Source organism: Venturia canescens, chromosome 10 (genome assembly GCF_019457755.1).
Source record: "Venturia canescens isolate UGA chromosome 10, ASM1945775v1, whole genome shotgun sequence".
In the NCBI taxonomy this organism is placed as follows: Eukaryota; Metazoa; Arthropoda; class Insecta; order Hymenoptera; family Ichneumonidae; genus Venturia; species Venturia canescens.
In genome coordinates, this window is record NC_057430.1 from 14,879,345 (window position 1) to 14,897,113 (window position 17,769).

Sequence of the window (17,769 nt, forward strand, 5' to 3'; positions counted from 1 at the left end):
AAGATGTGTCCGCGGCTAGACGGCAGGCGAGGTCAACAACACGCGTAAGTACGAGTTGTCTGGATCCTCTTGTCTTCCACCTCCCTTTCGCTTTCGAGATTTCTCGTCGTTACGCCAAGCCGCGAGTGCGGCGGGGCTCTGCGCGTATGTGTGTCTGCATGTAATTGTTCCCGAGCCTGGCTCAAAGCTCGTGCCGCTCGTACGCGAGATAATTTGGAGGGCGTTATGTACGTCGGGATGAGTGTATTTGTGCACGCATACCGTAGGATCGAAGGGTGCGGAGAGGAATGAGGCGTCGTTCGCTTATTCACGGATCAACCTTCCTGTTTCGTCCCCCCGAGGGCTCGTCCTTTCTTCTTGCGTTCATCACTCTCTCGCGGCGCATGAGCCATGCGCTAAAACACATTATGAGCCCAACCTCGTTCTTATTTTCATGTCAAACCGCAGATTCGATTGGGAGAGCACGATCGGAGAGAAAAAGAAAGCGGAGGGCACGTGTTCCGGGGGGGGCTTGCCAGAAAATAATGTAAAAAATGGGCAAAAAATTCTGTTGAGCACCGAAGATGACTCGGCGATCGAGTGTTTTTGCTGTTTCCAGGTCGATCGGGAAACTTTTGAGAAGGACTGTACAGCGATAAAGATGGTTTTCACCTGCGAGGGGGGAGGCAGACGAAAGCGAGGGGACGAATAAAGAAGAATCTTTTCGCGATAATAGGGTAATGGGAAATTGCGAAGGAGCCGCGCGCCGCGAGTACTTTTGCTTATACCCACAAATACCGCGTGCGTGCGGCCGGCTAATCGGGATCATACAAAATCCGGAGTGGAGAGACACGAAGGCACCCGGAGAGCAGCAACGGCGGAACAAAAAGGAAGCAGATTTTCGTCTTTTTTGCGAGCCTTCAAAGAGTCTTAATCTCGCGAGGGCCTGTGAGGAGGGTTCTTGGCCGATGCCCCAAAGCTACTCGGCACGACGCATAAATCGTAGCACTCTTCGAGGAACGCACTCGCTGATTTTACCTTGTAAATATTCAAAAGGGTCACTTTATTCCGCCGCACCGTTACATTATGCGCCATCGCGCGCTCCTGCACAGCGAATGCGATGAAAAACAACAATTTTTCCACCCTTCCGATTCCCGGAGACAGAGTGCGCGAGGGGCTCGCCGATCGGTTCAAACCAGCATCATCGAGTCCGAGCCCCAACGTTCAGGACGAACCGGATCCAGTAGCGAGAATCGATTGCGATTCTGCTCCACTCGGCAGTTTCATCTGTTTGTAAAAACAGATGTAATCTCCTGCGCTCGCCGATGATCCCGGGGATCATCGGCGAGCAGTCGATTTAATAGCACAGGGTCATCCGCCCGGATGATAAGTTGCGATCTCAGTCGTCGGGCCCGAGCTATCCTCCTAGGAAAATGGGCCTGCTTTGATTTAGTGGCTTGCTCGATAATCCAGCCGCCGCGCACGTTTCTGTGGAGGCCAAACGATGATTCTAGTGTCTAATAATCACGAGCCAGCTGGAGGAACTGTGGGATTATTCACGGTGCATGTGCCCATATTTCTACGTGCCGGAAGACGATGAAGAGTTCGCAGGAGGGACACGCTCCAGGGCGGAGAGGACATAAGGTGTTCGCGGTCCATCGCGAGAGCCTCGTCCATCCTCCTCGAGCCCCCTTCGGCTCGGACCTTCCAACTTCCACGAGTCGATTTATCTTTTCTCCGCTCTCCCAGGCCTCGGATCAACTCCGACTCGATACGAGACAGCCGGACACCGGTGCAAAAGAGTCTGCGCTCGCATAGTCGTGGTTCGCTGCATGTGCGCACGCCCGAGATCAGCCACAATTGCGTCAAAAGAGCGGCTAACGGCGATAATTATCTCGCCGTTTGATCCTCATGGCTTGCTGCCATGTTGGTGCAGGTCGCTGAGAAACTTCGCCGGGGATTCGACACCTCCAACGGGTTTCGAGCCGGTGGCGATTGGTCCAACCGCCCGGTCGGCGATGGCTCGGAAGTCGATCGAACGTCAATGTCATTAAAAAGATTCCTCGCGCTCCTCCAGCATCTTCTTTGGCCCTCGAGCTCCGATGACGCTTCAGATTTGAAGCTTGCAGCTGCGATCGCGTTCTCATATTCTTATTATTATCAGGCAGCGAATCCCTCACGCCGCGTTTTCCATCATCGTCGCTTCGCCAAATTGTTTGAGCAATCTGCCTGCTCTGCGGTTCCGAAGCAACGAAAATGATAGGAGTGAAAGGCGTGCACATTCATTCTCCCTTCTCCTTCTCTCCTTCATTGGAGAGAGATCCGGGTGACAGAAGATGCGGTCACCCGCATAATTGTCGCTCTGATGAGGCAGATCCTAAACGACGTAAATCTCGGTACCGCGAGATTCTTCACTCTCGTTCCTCACCCCTCCTCCCTTCGTGCTGCTCTCTCTCTCTCTCTCTCTCTCTCTCTCTCTCTCTCTTCCCGTTTCTCGCCATCTCACTCACTAACGGTGGGAATCAATTGTTGGTCCAGTCAATGAACATCTCGAGCTCTCAGCATCATTCCCACGGGATTTCCGTTACTTAGCTAAATTTCACAATTCGATTTTAACGAACCGCAGTGCCTCGCCGCTCGTCGATCTCTCTGCCTTCGACTTTTAAGGGCCTGAAGTGATTGAACATCGCCACTACTCGAGCTCGCACTTTTATACACGGAGAAAATGTAAGAAATATATTATTTTTCAAGAATTATCAAAGTATTTAGCCACCGATTGCAAACAGCACAGTATTTTTTGAATTTTCCAATTTTTCGTCCCTTCGATTCTCAACAGTTTTATGTAGACAGCATGCAAAAAGTGATGCACGTGAGAACTATGTTTCGTTTTATTTTCGAGTGTGTTCTTCATCATGTCAGACTAGCACTCACTGATAAGTGGAAATTCATTGTAAATCACAAATTTTCACTGTCAGTATAGTAAATTCTATGATAAATACACGAATATGCACCGAATACGTGTGACATTTTACCATGCACATGGTTTTTTTTTCACGGTTGCAACTTTACATTTGAAGTGACCGAAAACGTTTGTTACTACGCCCGTAGAGAAAAAGACTCTCGAGTCTTTTGAATAAAAGGTAATTTTTACTATGGTCGATAGAACAATTCGTATTCCTGCTCTTCGAATAACTGTTGCAATCACTGTCCCCGAGATGCAGTATTCCTAGTACTTTCCCCTTGAATTTTCGGCCTCGTTTTCTCCGCGTGCGCCAGGAAAATCAATCATTAGAATGGTGCCGAACGCTTCGAAAAAGTTTAATTTATTTAGAAGTTTTTTTCACGAAGATTCAGAGTGAAAATACCGACGTTAAGGGAGGCACGGGGGGAATAATTTTCTCACAAATTGATACATATAATCCGCGATTGCATCGATAGACGTTCGCGTTTCGCTTTCACCGGGCTCTCGCGCGTTATCGCTTTGTGCGTATCTATCCCACACTCGCGCGCGATTTCCCTTTTTCCTTCCATTTGATTCTCCCTCATCACACACACACACACACGCTCGCGCGCGCGCGCGCGATTTTTTGCAGTTTACAATCCACGCCTCCATTGGAGTGTACATTTGCTCGAGTCGCGCGGTGTTGGTGTTCCGATAGTTTCGCACACGCCGGGTGAATAACGCGTATCGCATAAAAGATCTCTCACGCGTGTTTGTTCCTATCTTGGGAGTTTGCGGAGAAAAGGGCGTAAGCGGTGACGCTCGATTCGTCGAAGCGGTTCGGCTCCAGGCCTTTTCTTGGCGAGCTCTATCAATATACTGATCGTCGCTGTGAGGCGCGCTAAAATGTGTTTTACACACACGACCCGCGTGAGGAAGGCAGGTCCCGAAGAACAATGCCGCTGACAAAACAAGACGATCAGTTTGCTCGGCACGATTCCCAAACTTGACTTTCCACTGGCGCGTGTACGAGTATTTTTCAGTACTCATTCGCTTTGTGGATGCGAACCGACGAAAAAAGTGTGTCCCGCGAATGGGAGAATCTGTTCGATCGAAGTCCCCGTTATCAACGGGCCAAAATCGGCGACCCAGCTGCAGCCCGCCACAAATGTGTAATTCTAACGACAGGGAGACGCGGGTAAATGCTCATTTTATGCGTGTAAGTGCAAATCTAAGTACGCTCGTTAGAAACTTTGCCTGGAAAGTATGCGTTACGCGTCGGTGACCTCGCACATTGCTTTTATCTCGAGAGACACATCTGCAGGGAATTCCGAGCTTTAAAGGGCCCGCGTTTTGAGGAGGGCGTCGGGGGGCCTCGGAAATGCGAATTTTACGGTTGGAAGGCGAGTGGCGAGTGAACAAAACGAATTTTGACGCGTGCTTATTCGTTGATCCCAATTCCGAGTCGATCAAATCAATAACAATGATTTATTCTTACGTTGTCTCTCAATTCGTTCCGACGTAAAACGTCTGATCACCGAGAAAAGAGTTTCTACGAGCTCGCGCGCTGCTGCGTGAGCTCCCCGAGACCAGAGCTCACCTTAAAAAGGTTTCGCGACTTTCGCCCGTCGCTGCTCTCGGTTCGTCTCACCGGTTAGTGACGCAATGGACCAGACGCAACTTTCGGATGTTCGTATACCCGTATAATACGACATCGAAGTCCACGTAGGCCGGAGCTCCCGCTTCTCGGATATACTTATACGGTAAGAGAGCAGAGAACGAGCTCCGACCGCGTGTACTCGCCTCTTCGCTTCTCGCTCTCCCCCTCGCTCTTGCATCTCAAGATTTCGCCTCCTCCTCAGCTCTCTGTTGCAATAGGAACCGCGCGGCTCGAAAAGATCGGGGTTTCTTGAACCCTGAAAAAGCTGCACGAGAGCGACACGATACATTCGCGCAGGAGCGAGATGCGCCTCGAGTCGGAGCCTGCGATTGTACTTTCAATGTCTGGGACAGCCCACGCTTTCGTTTCTCCGCGAGTATCTCACGCGCAATCACTTTCACCGCCAGGACTACCTTCCCTCTCATTCCCCTTTGATCTTATCCGCCCGAGCCTTTTCGTTTTTTAACGCGCTGCGTGATGAACTTGCAAAGGAGCAGAGCTAGCGTTATCCTCGCTCCACGCGTCACTCCTCTCATGACTATTCTCATTCACGGTTCATCCAGGAGTTGAACTTATCCCTGGAACCCTAATGCCTGACCTGCCTCGACCTTGCGATCCTCGCGCGCAACGCTGCGCACGGAGATTCGCATCTTTTTCCGCTCCGCGCGGCCAAGAGCCACTTTCTTTCGAAACGATGCGTTTTTTTGTAGTAAAAAAGTTTCCGAGTCGAGGGCGTGTGCACCTCAAAATGGGACAGCTCGCGCGAGTACTGCGAGCGCAAGGCGCCCGTGAGAAGGCCGCTCGATCGCTCCTCCCGCACACACACGCAGCAAGAAACTGCCTACGGAGTTGTAACTCGATATCGCCCCGAAAGGGAGACGAAGCTCCCGTAAACATTCGCACACAATCACGGCATCTTGCTCATCCGTTCATCGGACTACGTGCGCACGCAGCATTAATCCTCATTTGTACGCGCGAGGGATGGCTAAACACACGCGACCGAATCAGCAACATTGAAGCATTACGCTGCTTATAAAGCTCCAGAGAAAACGGTGATGAACACGTAAACACGCAAACTGAAAGAGGAAATCCGCAAACGCGAGGCAAGACAAACGCCCCGAGTGCCTACTTTGAGCTGACTAATGAAAGGGAGTTTTATTAATCTCTTCACATGCGACTCTGTCGGGCAAGAATAATCGTCGTCGCGCTGAGACGATGAGAGCTCTCCGGACCTGGATTACCTGCACGCATTTTTTCTCATTTTATTTCAATCCCGAGCAAAACTGCAGCGGGACGAAGGAGAGCTGAAGCAGGTTGAATTTGGCGATATTTTCTTCCACATTTCGCAGTAAACGTTCAGGCACTTCATTGATTTTTAAGGGAATCCAAACGCTCTGAAACTCGGAAGTGATTTTTTTTCTATTCCCTGCACACCTCGATGCACTTATGAGCGTTTTTCTTTCAGCGATTATTCACATTAAAATTCTTTAGCGAGAGCCGCCTTCAGAAAACGTTTCCAAGTAAAAGAAATCGCGTGTTCGGGCATTATCATTTTGTAAAGCAGCGTGGGAAGCTCCGATACTCGTCTCACGAAATCTTCCGAACTATTGTCTGCTCCAGGTTCGTTGTTGTATTCTTATAAGTCTGATATCACGATGAATCAATAGGTTCGTTTAACCTTCGAGCCAGTTGTGGGATTACGAAATCATGCGATTCCAACAGGCTACGAAACATGGAGTTATACTAAATATAAAATAGGCTCGACGTTCAACCAGCAGTTTTAAAACAGCAGGCTCTGGGATCTCAAGCGAATCGCGAATCAGCATATCCAATAATAAACGACCTCGTTCCGAATGATCGCGACTACGAATCGAGCCAGAAGGATTATCAAATATGATAAATAGCTTTGTCAAACCTGCGAAATAAAATTCGCCTCGGTTAGGCTCATCGAAACTGATAAACGTCTGGCTGTTCAAAAAATCTTTGTGCAATGACTGGTGATCTCATTCGGGGCAGAAAAAACGTGGAATTTTGAAAAAAAATTATTCGGTTTTCATGGAAATAAAAATTCCATGAACACGATAAAAAACTTTCATTTTTCTGGTGTTTTTTCAAAGAGCCTTTTTTCAAACAAACAAGAATGACTTTTTTACACTTTGCTTGCTATAAAAAGCTTGTGATCGTGAGTTTAGCACGCTCTCAAACAACAGAGGAGCCAAGTGGCTGAGCATCCCTCCGCTGCGAGGTCCGAGGCCTGGCTTTATCGAGAGACGAAAGTGAATTACATTAAATTACAGCAAGATTACCGTAGGAGCGCCTCGCGGCGGAAAATACGCGAACCGCGAAGATTCTTGTCTCTATCGGACCAGCTCTGTACGAGAAAGAGGAAGTTTTGCTGTTGCTTGTAGCAGCGTATATAAGTCACCCGATTCGATTTGAGCTTTTCAATTTGAGCAACCTTTTTTCAACTTTGTTATATAATTCCAGCTGGAGTGATCTCGAGTTCAGCGACTTTCAGTCACCGATTTATTACCTTAAAATTCTGCTCACCCACTTATTTCATGAGCTTTTCATGAGCTTTTGGCTTTACTTTACGTAATTTAAATTTCTTTTAGGAAAATTCAAAGTCATTCGACTCGACGAAAAATAACAAAAAGCCAGTGATTAGGCAAGAGCGAATTTCCACAAAAAACTATATGAATTGGCATGAAATAACTCATAGGACTCGATTATAATGGTGCAAGGAAGGAGAAGAGTCTGAGGTGAATTGTGCATGGGCTGAGGTGCAAGTCCGATCTCTCGATAAAAAATGTGCCGCAGTAGGTGAGGTGCTTTGTCGATCAGACTGAGGTGAGCGCTATATTTCTGGCTGGATCGCCCTGCAGTCAAGCTTCGTCGAAAACCGATGAGAAGCTAAGAGCGATATGGCTGGTGTTTGAGCAGGTGCTCGGCTGGATCGTTATTTTCGCGCCTTATTTCGCTATCAGAATCGATGAATTGCGAAAATGAAAGATTTTTGTGAAAGATTTAACGCAGAAGTCTCCAGGCCAATGTCGACGGTAGAAAACTCTCGGCGCTGCCTCGCAGCTTCGATTCCATTCGAAAATGAATAGAATTTAACAATCGTAAGAATTCGTGGGGCATGATCAGATGCACTGTTTGTTTTACTGTTATCGACAGTTTCGTGACTGGGTTGGAGCCAAAGCAGATAAAAATTGCAGCGAGCTTGCACTCTGCACCTGAAGTAATTGTTCCAGGCCCCGTGTAGAATGGGCAGCTCGTGCACGCTCGAAAAGTACCACTGCAGTAATGAAACTGATACTCTGGCGAATGTACAGGCTCCGGTCGTGATAAAAAATAAAACAATTTTACCGAATATGGAAATGTAAGAAGTTTGCCATTAAAAGCTTAATCTCAATCCAATTGAAAAAAATGAAAAAAACTTTCGTCTCAAAATGAGTTTTACCAGTGTTCGATCTCAAGATCGACCATTAAATTTTCACAGAATATCAGAAGTATTTGCAACATCGAGGAATCCAAGGATCCCAGAAATGAGGTTTGTGCATCGTGAAAATTTTTCAAAAAGCTTTTCTTTGTACGAGCTCTTTTTTTCAGCTATTTCGATATTTTAACAAAAATGGGACGTTTTATGATATTAATTAAAAGTGGAGATTCCATATTTAACGTATATACAGGCATGGAGCTCGTGCATAGACGATGTACGGGAACGAGTAGTTTTATCGCTAAGATCCTGCACGAGGTTGGAAAGCTAGTGCTCTTTGCACGCTCAACAACCGTGAAGAGAGCATCCAGGAGCAGAGAAAGAGAGCTCGGAAGCGCGCGGGCGAGAGAAGAGCAACAAACTTCGTAAAAGGTACGTTACAAAGTGAAAGATTGGCAGTAGCTACAGACCAGAAGCCCAATCTGTGTATTAATGGTCATAGGAGAACGAGCTCATTCTCTTAATTTGCCGTAATTAGTGAGTCTCTAGTTTTATTGCTTGTCTGGGGGAGCTTAGTTTCTGGAATTGGACTTTGGGATATCCAAGGGCTTAGGTGCCCTTGAAGAGATGGCGATCGGTCGAAAAGCCTCTAAATTGAGCTCGACTTGGGCGCTGAAGCAGAGCGCAGACCGGAAGTGCAGGCTGCATTAGGTGCTGGCATGCAAGAGACTTTTTTTATTAGCAGAAATAAGCGAGCTCGAAGTTTCGTCGTGTTATTGGATCGCTCGAGAGATCGTGCTATTGTAGATAAGCTTTGAGAAATGAGTCTTGACTTTTACAGTTTCGTGGCTATTTTTATTCGCTCGAAAGCAGGCTCGATAATCTATCGAATTATTCTTGAAATGCTGCGATGGAGTTCGACGAGAGAAGCCTCGTTTGAATCTCTCGCGGGCTCCGTTGCTCTCTTCCTTTCTTATTTACTTTTCACCATGATTCCGTTTTCTTGACTAACGAACCAGTTGAAAAAGCACTTTTGTTGAGGGACTCGGGCGCGAGGGAGGAGGCGAGAGGAAATAGCGATCGGGGGCGCGGTGTATGGATGTCGTTGTACCTTTAACGAGGCATTGCTCGCGAAGAAACGTCGACGTCGTCGTCGTCGTTGCTGTGCTCGTTCCTCTCTTGGGAAGCGTTGTCTCTTGGCCAGCCAGGATACAAGACCCGAGAAATTCACCGATACGAGACGCGAAGAAAGATCAGGAAAAAGAAGCACCGGAATAAAAAAATAAAAAAAATAAAAAAAAAAAAAACAAAACGCTCCACAGAAGAAAACAAGGAAGACGAGACGACGAAGAAACGCGCAGAAGAAGAAGTCCAAAAAGACTTCAATTTCAAGAGCCGCACAAAAACAGGTTTCGTTTTCGCCATGAAAAAAAAACGTGCACAGTATTCCAGCAACGCTAAGTTATAGGACAATGAAAATAATCAAAAGTTTACTTTCAACAGCGCGTGAGGAGCTTCGAGTCCAGGTTTCATTTTCTGCATTTCCTATACAACCTCGAGATCCATTTGGGCCCTACAATAATTATTTCGGTTCTAAATTAATTTTCACGTGATTGCACGTCTCAACAGCGCGTGATTGTTTTTTTCTGTTAATGAAAAAAAAACGAATTCTTCCATGAAGTTTTCTATTGAAGTGAAAATCTTTCAAAATTGGTCGACTAAAATCATGAACGTGATCAGATAAAAAATGGCACAAAATCGTTGCATTTCATGGACATCGATTGCGAGAGCTTTTGAGTACTAGAGAACGCTGAAGCAGTCGATTCCAAGACTTTCAGGACACCGAGTAGACGAACGGTGGGTTGGAAGAAAATATCTTGGTTGGTCATTAAATCCACGAACTGTTTTACTTCACAATAATATTATCTCTCTTTGGTCATACATAAAATATAGTACAAGACTTCCACACCCCGGACCTTCTACCCCTTTCGTTCTCGGCCGTCAGTGGATCTTCTTTTTTCTCTTTCTTACATTTTTTTCGTTCGTGAACTCTCACACAGTCAATACTGAAGAGAGATTTCTCCTTGCCAGGGGTTCGTGAGAGAGAGAGAGCTCAAGCAGCATTGAGAGAGTCTCATGTGTGCATCGAGGCTCTTTTACGACGACGTAAGGTCGAGTCTGGATGTGGTCCCGGATCATCTCGAAGATGTAGCATCGAGAGGATGCTTTTTTTCGAAGGTTTAGTGCGGCGAGGGGTACGTTTCGAGGATGAGCACCGCACGATTGCATTTTGTTCTCTTCTCAAGATCGAAAAATAGCGAGGAGCGATGCTATCGCGATTTGAAAAAACCTAGGAAACCGGCACGCATTCAGCTTCGAGCCGAAAGTCTCGATTCTCTTTTTATACACAATTATGTCGATCTCCTTCGAAAGCTTTGAGGTACGCAGATATTTACGTGCATTGACGTACCACGCTGTAAGTTTAGCTGCCGTTGCAGTTGCCGGTGCAATTTGGTACCGAGGTCACGCACGTTCATGCACAGATGTGTGCGCCAAAGCAGTACGCGGGCCCTTGCGAACGTAAATCATCCGCCGCCCACCGGCCTTTTCTCTCTCCCTCGTCGCCCTCCTCTTCTTATTTTCCGTCCTCCTCGCACTCAATTTCTTTTTTCCCTTCACGATTTTTTCTCCCGTCTCTTACGACTGATTTGTCGACTTGGCAATGGGGCATATAAGTTTCAGATATCGGACGACGTAACGCGCGCCTCTCGTGGCTTCTATTACCTCCGTACATCGATGTATTCTCGGAGTGACAGAGAGGGAGATCCTATTATAGGAATACGGAAAGCTGGGATAGAGATAAATAATGTTTCTTTAAACATAAACACTCTTTTTCCTCCCATCCGCGTTCTTGCTCAATCTCGAAAATATTCGCCATTGCAGAGCTTCATACGAATCGCATTTTTTATGTCTTCATTACCGACTTTTAAGGGACCGAGCTGTTCGAAGAAAATACTTGAGAAATTGAACATTTTTGCGATTTATCGGAGCCTCGATGCACACTATTTGACAGAATTGATCCTTTTCCCTTCTATTTTCTCTCTTCTCTTTCATCGATATATGAATTCCGTGGTACGAGGTACGGAATGTTATGGAGCCATGTACTTAACCTCGGGAGGCGATATTCCATTAATGAAATAACTTAACCATGTGGTCTGAGAGCTTTATAAGCGTGGGAGTGAGACCTCACGTGGTCGAGAGTTTATGTACCGGTGGTATTTAAATATTTTATATGGCTGATTTCCGTCGGATTCCTTCGAGCATTTGGCATCCGAGTATAGTTATATAAAGCACGTGAGCAGGCTGGTACAGCCTCGGGGTGGTGGAGAATCGATAATGAAATTTCCTCTGCGTGTGAAAAGTAGCGAGAGCCGCGTGCATCGTTTAATTTGAAAAAAATCTCACTTTCGATGTTATTCCATTAGCTTTATCACTCGAATTCCTGGCTGAACATTTGAATACAAAATAGCGTGGAATTCGTCTGAATTTCAAGGCGCACCTCGCGCCGGTTCGAGACTAGTTCGAGGAGACCCAAAGTCACAACGTGAAATAATTCGCAGGTTTTTCACGCCGGTCTTTCGCAATAAAAATCAGTGGTATTGGAAAAAAGATAAAAGGAACGGAAGACAAATAGAGAAAGAGAGAGAGAGAGGGTTGAGTATTCGTCGGGCTTTCGCAATGCGCGAGAATACGGAGACAGTTGGACTGACAGAAAAATTTGAAATACTGAAAGAAAGATAAATGGAATTGTAGACAAATAGAGAAGGAGGGAGAGAGATTGCGAAAAAGTGAAATATCTGCTAATAAATTTTATAGTGCCCACACGTGACGATATGCACGTGGGCAGATGAAAAGCGTAGGTGCCAAAGTGTCTTGTGATCCTTGTCCCCGTGCTCACATTCCCTTGTAGATACGAGTCGGACAGTCTTTGGAGTTGGAAAAAAAGACGCGGGCTATTTATCCTCGTCTTTCTATGCGCGAATCAATGCGCGACGATTTTTTTCCCGATATTATCCAACGATAACAATGGGGACAAAAGTCCTAATGAATTTCTATAAATTTAAAAGTTTTTTTAAATTCCCTTCGATTTACCATTAGCGTGTCATATCCAAAGATAAAATGCACCCAGATACACCCGGGGAATGAGTTATAGTAGCGGATATAGGAGAATAATTATCGGAGGAAAAACGAACGAACAAAGCCTCCTGGTTTCCATTCATAGGGTGGACATTTCCGTCCTCGTTTATTATTCGAGTCGAAGCCATGTAACGAGAGTGTGTCTCAATGCACGCACGTTTTTTTTAAATTTTTTATTCTCATTCTATAATATAATGCTGCGTTATAATACGCGAAATGTATAATGATCTTGAAGTTTTCCTTGAAATTCTATTTCGCCAGTAACGACGTCCTTTCTGACACGTACTTAAGCAACGCTGCCAATGGAAGAGAGTGACATAGTTGTGCGGAAACTAAACTTCGATTCCTTCGTGCATACCTTCGACGCGTGGGCACTCGGACGGTGTTTTATGTTCGATAATAAAAGTGCATTGCTCTCATTTTCTTAACGCTGATGGAAAGTCACACTGCGGAATCATCGCGGAAATCGAAATTTTGTCTTTTTTTCACAATCAGATTAATGCAGAAAACTACTTTTCTGGCTGATGGTAAAGAAGCTCGTTGTACTGCTTCACCGAACACTCCGATTGTCAAGCACGTTGGAGAGTCTGCGTGCACGACTAAATTGTTTTGCATCATTGAAAATAGTGTTTTTGGCTCGTTTTATTTATAGTCGCTTTGTTCACTTTTGTATTAGCGCACTGAATTTGCTCGATTAATCCTATTTTTTTCTAACTTTTCATTCGTCGCGTGTCTTCTTTCCGTGAATGGAATTTCTCGAGTTGAATAGCTGCGAGATTAATTGAGAATCGATTAAAAAAACATAGCACACAATAATAATTAGACTCTCGATAATTGGAAGTAGAAAAATAATCGATTGAAATCGATACCACGTTGAAACGTTTGCTCTCCCGTTTTTCTAGGTTCTCGAGGGGGATTTATCAACGACGTGGTACATCGCAATGGTCGGGGAGCGGGGTCGGCGTCACGGTGATTAATCGTGAATGATAATTTTTGTTTTCCGAATGTCTACCGGAAACGCGTGGAGAGATCTCACGCGAAAAGAAAGGTGCAGGACCAGTTGTCAATTGAATTTATGATACAATTACAAGCAGTTTCGTTCCCGATAGAACGAGAAATGTCCTCATATGCAAATGACTCGAGGGGGGCGCTCGCGTCGATGGAAAAGAAACTTGATATCCGGGGGATAGAGAAATAAAGCGAGAAAAAGGGAAAGAGAGAGGGAAAGTTGAAGCGACGATTATTTAATATTTGAGCGATCAAGAAAACCTGAAATGGAAATGATGTTCATCAGAGGGAGTGAGACGACGACGTCAGCGAGCATAAAGATACGGAGGCGCTCACGCTCGTCGTTTAAACCGGCGAATATTTAAGCTCCGACGCATTCTTTTAATATCGCAATTAACCTCCATTTATTGTGAAATAAAAGAGTGACTTTAGAAGGATGATATCGATGCTAATCGGGCATGGAAAACTGACGAACTCTTCGAAGGGAATTCATACCAACGGATAAACATCGGAGAAATTCTTCACGGTATTTCTTCTTTATTTTATGGGCTCGTAATATGTATATAAGCGCGGTTAAATCTTAGCCGTACCGTAGCACAAGCGGTCCTGAGAAGCGGAAAGTCCGCGACGTCAAGTAGGCAGAGAAAAAGGCCCCGTTTTTATGATTTTACGCCATTTACGGTTCCGTCTTCCCTCGCTCTCTCCCTCCGTCCTTATTCGACGGTGGAACAAACGGTTCACAAAAAAAAACAACAACAAAATTCTCTTCCGCATAGTATTTACTGCGGCAGTGGCAATCCACCCTTTCAATGAATTTTCGATCCGACCGCTCTCGCCGCCTCCGCGAGAAAGTGCGTAGCTATCTCCGCATAGACGATACACGCGAGACCCGCGCAGCAATCCGAGCGAGTCATTTCGAATATTTTCACCGTTACCCATTATGGACAATTCCATACTGAATCAACTTTGAGTCATAACACTCCGGGGAACATTACGTCAGTTGGATCGACAAGAATCTGTGAAAACAATAATAATGATGACGATAGCGAGGCCCGTGTTCGTCGACGTGCTTCTGAGGATTTCCCGCCATTTTCTCCTCTATTTTGAGAGTAAAATTTGTATATATACGTGTATTTAATATGTGCTGAAAATGGGGAACTTTCGTAGGAAGAAATCGCCGGAGCGTTAAAACAGACGTTACAAAAAATAGGCTAATTCATATATTTTATAGTTTCCGTTCGAGAATGAGGAATAACGGATGCGCGTACGTTAGGCGCCGTTCTCAATCGCTGCACGCGGGAAAAATGACGTTTTTTCGTCCATTCCCGAGGAAATCGGCGCGTGTAGAAGGAAAGGAGAATTTCCTCTTGGGTTCTGCCGGAAATTCACGATTTTTTCAGAACGCTCGTTCGACTCAGTTCGGAAAGGGAGAACTGGATATCGAGGATGGCAGGGACGATGAATTAGTCGTTTGAAAAAAGGCACTTTGCGTCGTAACGAAATACATGAGCGAGGAAAACTTACCTGGTTGACAGCCAAGACGAAAACAAGCAAGGAGACCTTCGACATAACCGGTCCGATAAGAGAATCTGTCCGTTTCACTGACATCTCGACAATTTTAATATTCACAGTTCACAAAAGAGTATTTGAAGGTACAAAAATTCGAATATTTGTATATTTTCGTAATCGAAAGTCTGTAAAATCGAATTTTACAGATATTCGTCGTAAGGCTCGAGTCAAAAGTAACAGTCGTATCGTGTCTATTTATATACGGAGTACTCGTGTGAGCGGAGCTCGTATTTTTCGTCTGCTATTTCTCCGTTTTCACCTGCTGCGCGTTCACACTGTTTGTCACGTCACATTTCCATCGTTACCGGAGAAAAATTTCCTCATTTCCGCGACGAGGCACTTTCGCGGTAAACGCGAGAGGGATAAAAAGATTTGAGAATTCGGTAATATCGAAGGGGGTAGGCACGATCGAATAACACTCGACTCCGTTGACCTTCGATTTCTTCTGGTTGCGCGCTCCTCTGTGAGCCTCCCTCGGAGACCGATGGGACGATGAAAACCAGCGAAAATGTTGAACAGCTCCGGTTTTTCTTGCTCGTTGATGACGCAGCTGGTCCGTCCCCCCCCGTCGATATTCGAAGATGTTTGATTTGAACTCGAGCTCTAACGTGCTGCGAGGTGGCCGAGTTCGAGACCAAACACGGAGCTCCAAAGCGCACGAGAGCTCTCCACGAGTGTGGCAAACGAGCTACGAGCAGGTACGATAATGACTGTCGGGCCCCGCGACGGGCCCCCTCTCGATTATCCTCCGGCACCGTACACGCTTCAGGGACGCTCAACGTACATCCAGCGTCATCCTGGACTGTCGGCGAGCCTCGGTGGTGGGGACAGTCCGGATTGCATCGAAGAGCGACGCGAGCGCTGCGAGGTTCTGCGGCTTTTCGAACCTGGAGAACAACCTCGATCGCTCCTCTGCGGGCGTTCAAATCCCCGCGGATACGCGTTACGAATCCCCTGCGAAGCGGACGATGCGAGGAAACACTCGTTCAAAACGATTTCTTCGAGCTCGAGGATCGGTAAGGACGCTACCAAAATGGCGGACGAGCCGATCAACCGAAGAAAACTTTTGTGCCAGCCGATTTCTTCGAGCCCGGAAACCGGTAATGCGGTAATCCTGAGACTTTTCCTCCTCCAATACCGCCAACGATCAACTCTGAACTCGCGGATACCGACGATCGGTAACCAGGCCAAGAAACCTCGCTGGAAATCGACCAAGTCCTCGTCCCTGGACTCGCTTTGTTTGAACTTCTTCAATGGTGTTAAGAATCTTCACGAATAAATAACACTTTCTCTCGTTCCGGGGTTGAATTTTATGCATCTCATTTCAGTCGCGGTTGACACTAAATTCCGATTGTACGACCAACTGCAAAAGTCTGTTTGCAATGAGATAAATCCTCAAGATTTACCGCCTTGTGATTAACGCGGCGAACTTCTTCTTAGCTTGTGGTGGAAAGCGTTTGGCCTGCATCCAGATAAATCGTGGGCAACTTTTCCTCAAGTTTTCAACGCGCAAACACGCACTGTTCGAGGAATTAAGGAAGCTCGCCTGGTAATCGAATTAACGAAGAGATTTCGATGAAAATATTCGAGTGCAGTAATGAATGATAAAAAAATGTCCGGTCAAAATTTCAAGGCCCGAGGACGCTTACCGGTTTCTGTGGTTTTCGGGTGAAAAATATCTGAAGAATATGTTTACAGCTTCTTAAAATCCATTCAATACTTATAAAGTTCGCAATTAATGATTAATTTCTCGAAAAATGGTGATTATCGTTATCCAATCCACGCAACTCACACTGGGGTCTTCCAATAAAATATGAAGGACGGGTTCGAAAATATTAATGTAATTGAGAAAAACTTGTTTTATTTTTTGACATTTCTGGCATTTTCAATTATGCCAAAAATGACGCACCAAAATCCTAGTAATTGGGTTTTTTGGCGGTGTTTTTTTGTTACTATGGAAGAGTCCGCCCTTACCAACGTCAATTGTAACGTCACAGGAATAGTTTGATTCCTAGCCGGAGCAAACATCATATTTAATGGCCTCATCGGAGCTCCTGATGATTTCTTCGCTCGCAGGCATTCCCATGAACCTCGCACGTCTCTATTACTTTGAATGAAGAATAAACGCTGGCAAGACTCGTCCCGCGATGCTCGTGTCCATAAAATAAAGATGAAAAAAACTCTCGCTTTCTTTGCTATTCTACTGACTTCTGCTTCGCGTTCGGCGATGTTGTCCTTGTCGATCATCAACCTGGCTCCACTCTCATTTGCGTAATGTTTGTTCGTTCCACGAAGCCAGTTTATCCAAGCAAATTATTTATGGTAGGAGAGTACATACCGAGTGGGCACATGAGTTTAGCACCATTTTCACATTAACTTTTGCTCCGAACAGACGCAAATTTGCAAACTTCCAATCGCTCATGTTAGATCGCAAACAGTCAAAATAAGCGCGTGTGAGCTCCGAAAGAATCAAACAGAAGATGAAAGTCAACCGGGCTCCCCAGGGAGTCTTCCGCTTTTCGAATCCTCTCAGCAAATCTCACCAATCTCATTCCCTGATACTCCTTACTCTCACTTTCTTGTTTACCAAAAACGTTAGATGCTCCACGTTTTCCGCTGTTATTTTTAGCGATAAGAGCCTCCAAAGTTACCAGCGTTTGCACACAAATTTCACAGTTTGACCATCCTTACGTTTGATAATCGTTACGTTTGACGCATCCGTGTCCACTTGGAAAAGATTCCTCTCTTCACAAAGCTCAGAAAAACACTTTCTTCTCCTGCTGATATTCGAAAAAATGTTTGCCATTGTCGACTTCCGGTTCTGGTTTTAGGCGGCGAACGACCTCCCTCTCGATTTCTCTACTCGAAACCAAAACTCGAGTGGCGAATCAATTGGCATGTCCTTCGAACTCGAGCATCTTTCTAGTGCTCGAAATCTGGATGAAGAGAAATTGTTTCAGAATCGAGCTGTTT

The 17,769-nt window shown here is 45.7% G+C and overlaps 1 protein-coding gene and 1 long non-coding RNA gene across 3 annotated transcripts in view; one reads left to right on the plus strand and one right to left on the minus strand.

Annotated features, from left to right (window-relative positions):
• Positions 1 to 15,541, minus strand: part of LOC122416913 (uncharacterized) — a 41,009-nt gene extending 25,468 nt beyond the window's left edge. The window contains exon 1 of one of the 2 annotated variants that reach the window (XM_043430064.1): positions 14,752 to 15,541. In XM_043430064.1, coding sequence (XP_043285999.1) covers positions 14,752 to 14,835 — 84 coding nt within the window. In that variant the 5' untranslated portion in view covers positions 14,836 to 15,541. The remainder of the gene's footprint in view (positions 1 to 14,751) is intronic. The other variant, XM_043430063.1, reaches the window with a different exon arrangement.
• On the plus strand, positions 7,908 to 13,362 carry LOC122416914 (uncharacterized). The gene is made up of 3 exons (XR_006262190.1): positions 7,908 to 8,136; positions 8,276 to 8,454; positions 13,122 to 13,362. It is a non-coding gene; the product is annotated as an uncharacterized lncRNA (long non-coding RNA).
• Positions 15,542 to 17,769: the final 2,228 nt, after the last annotated feature.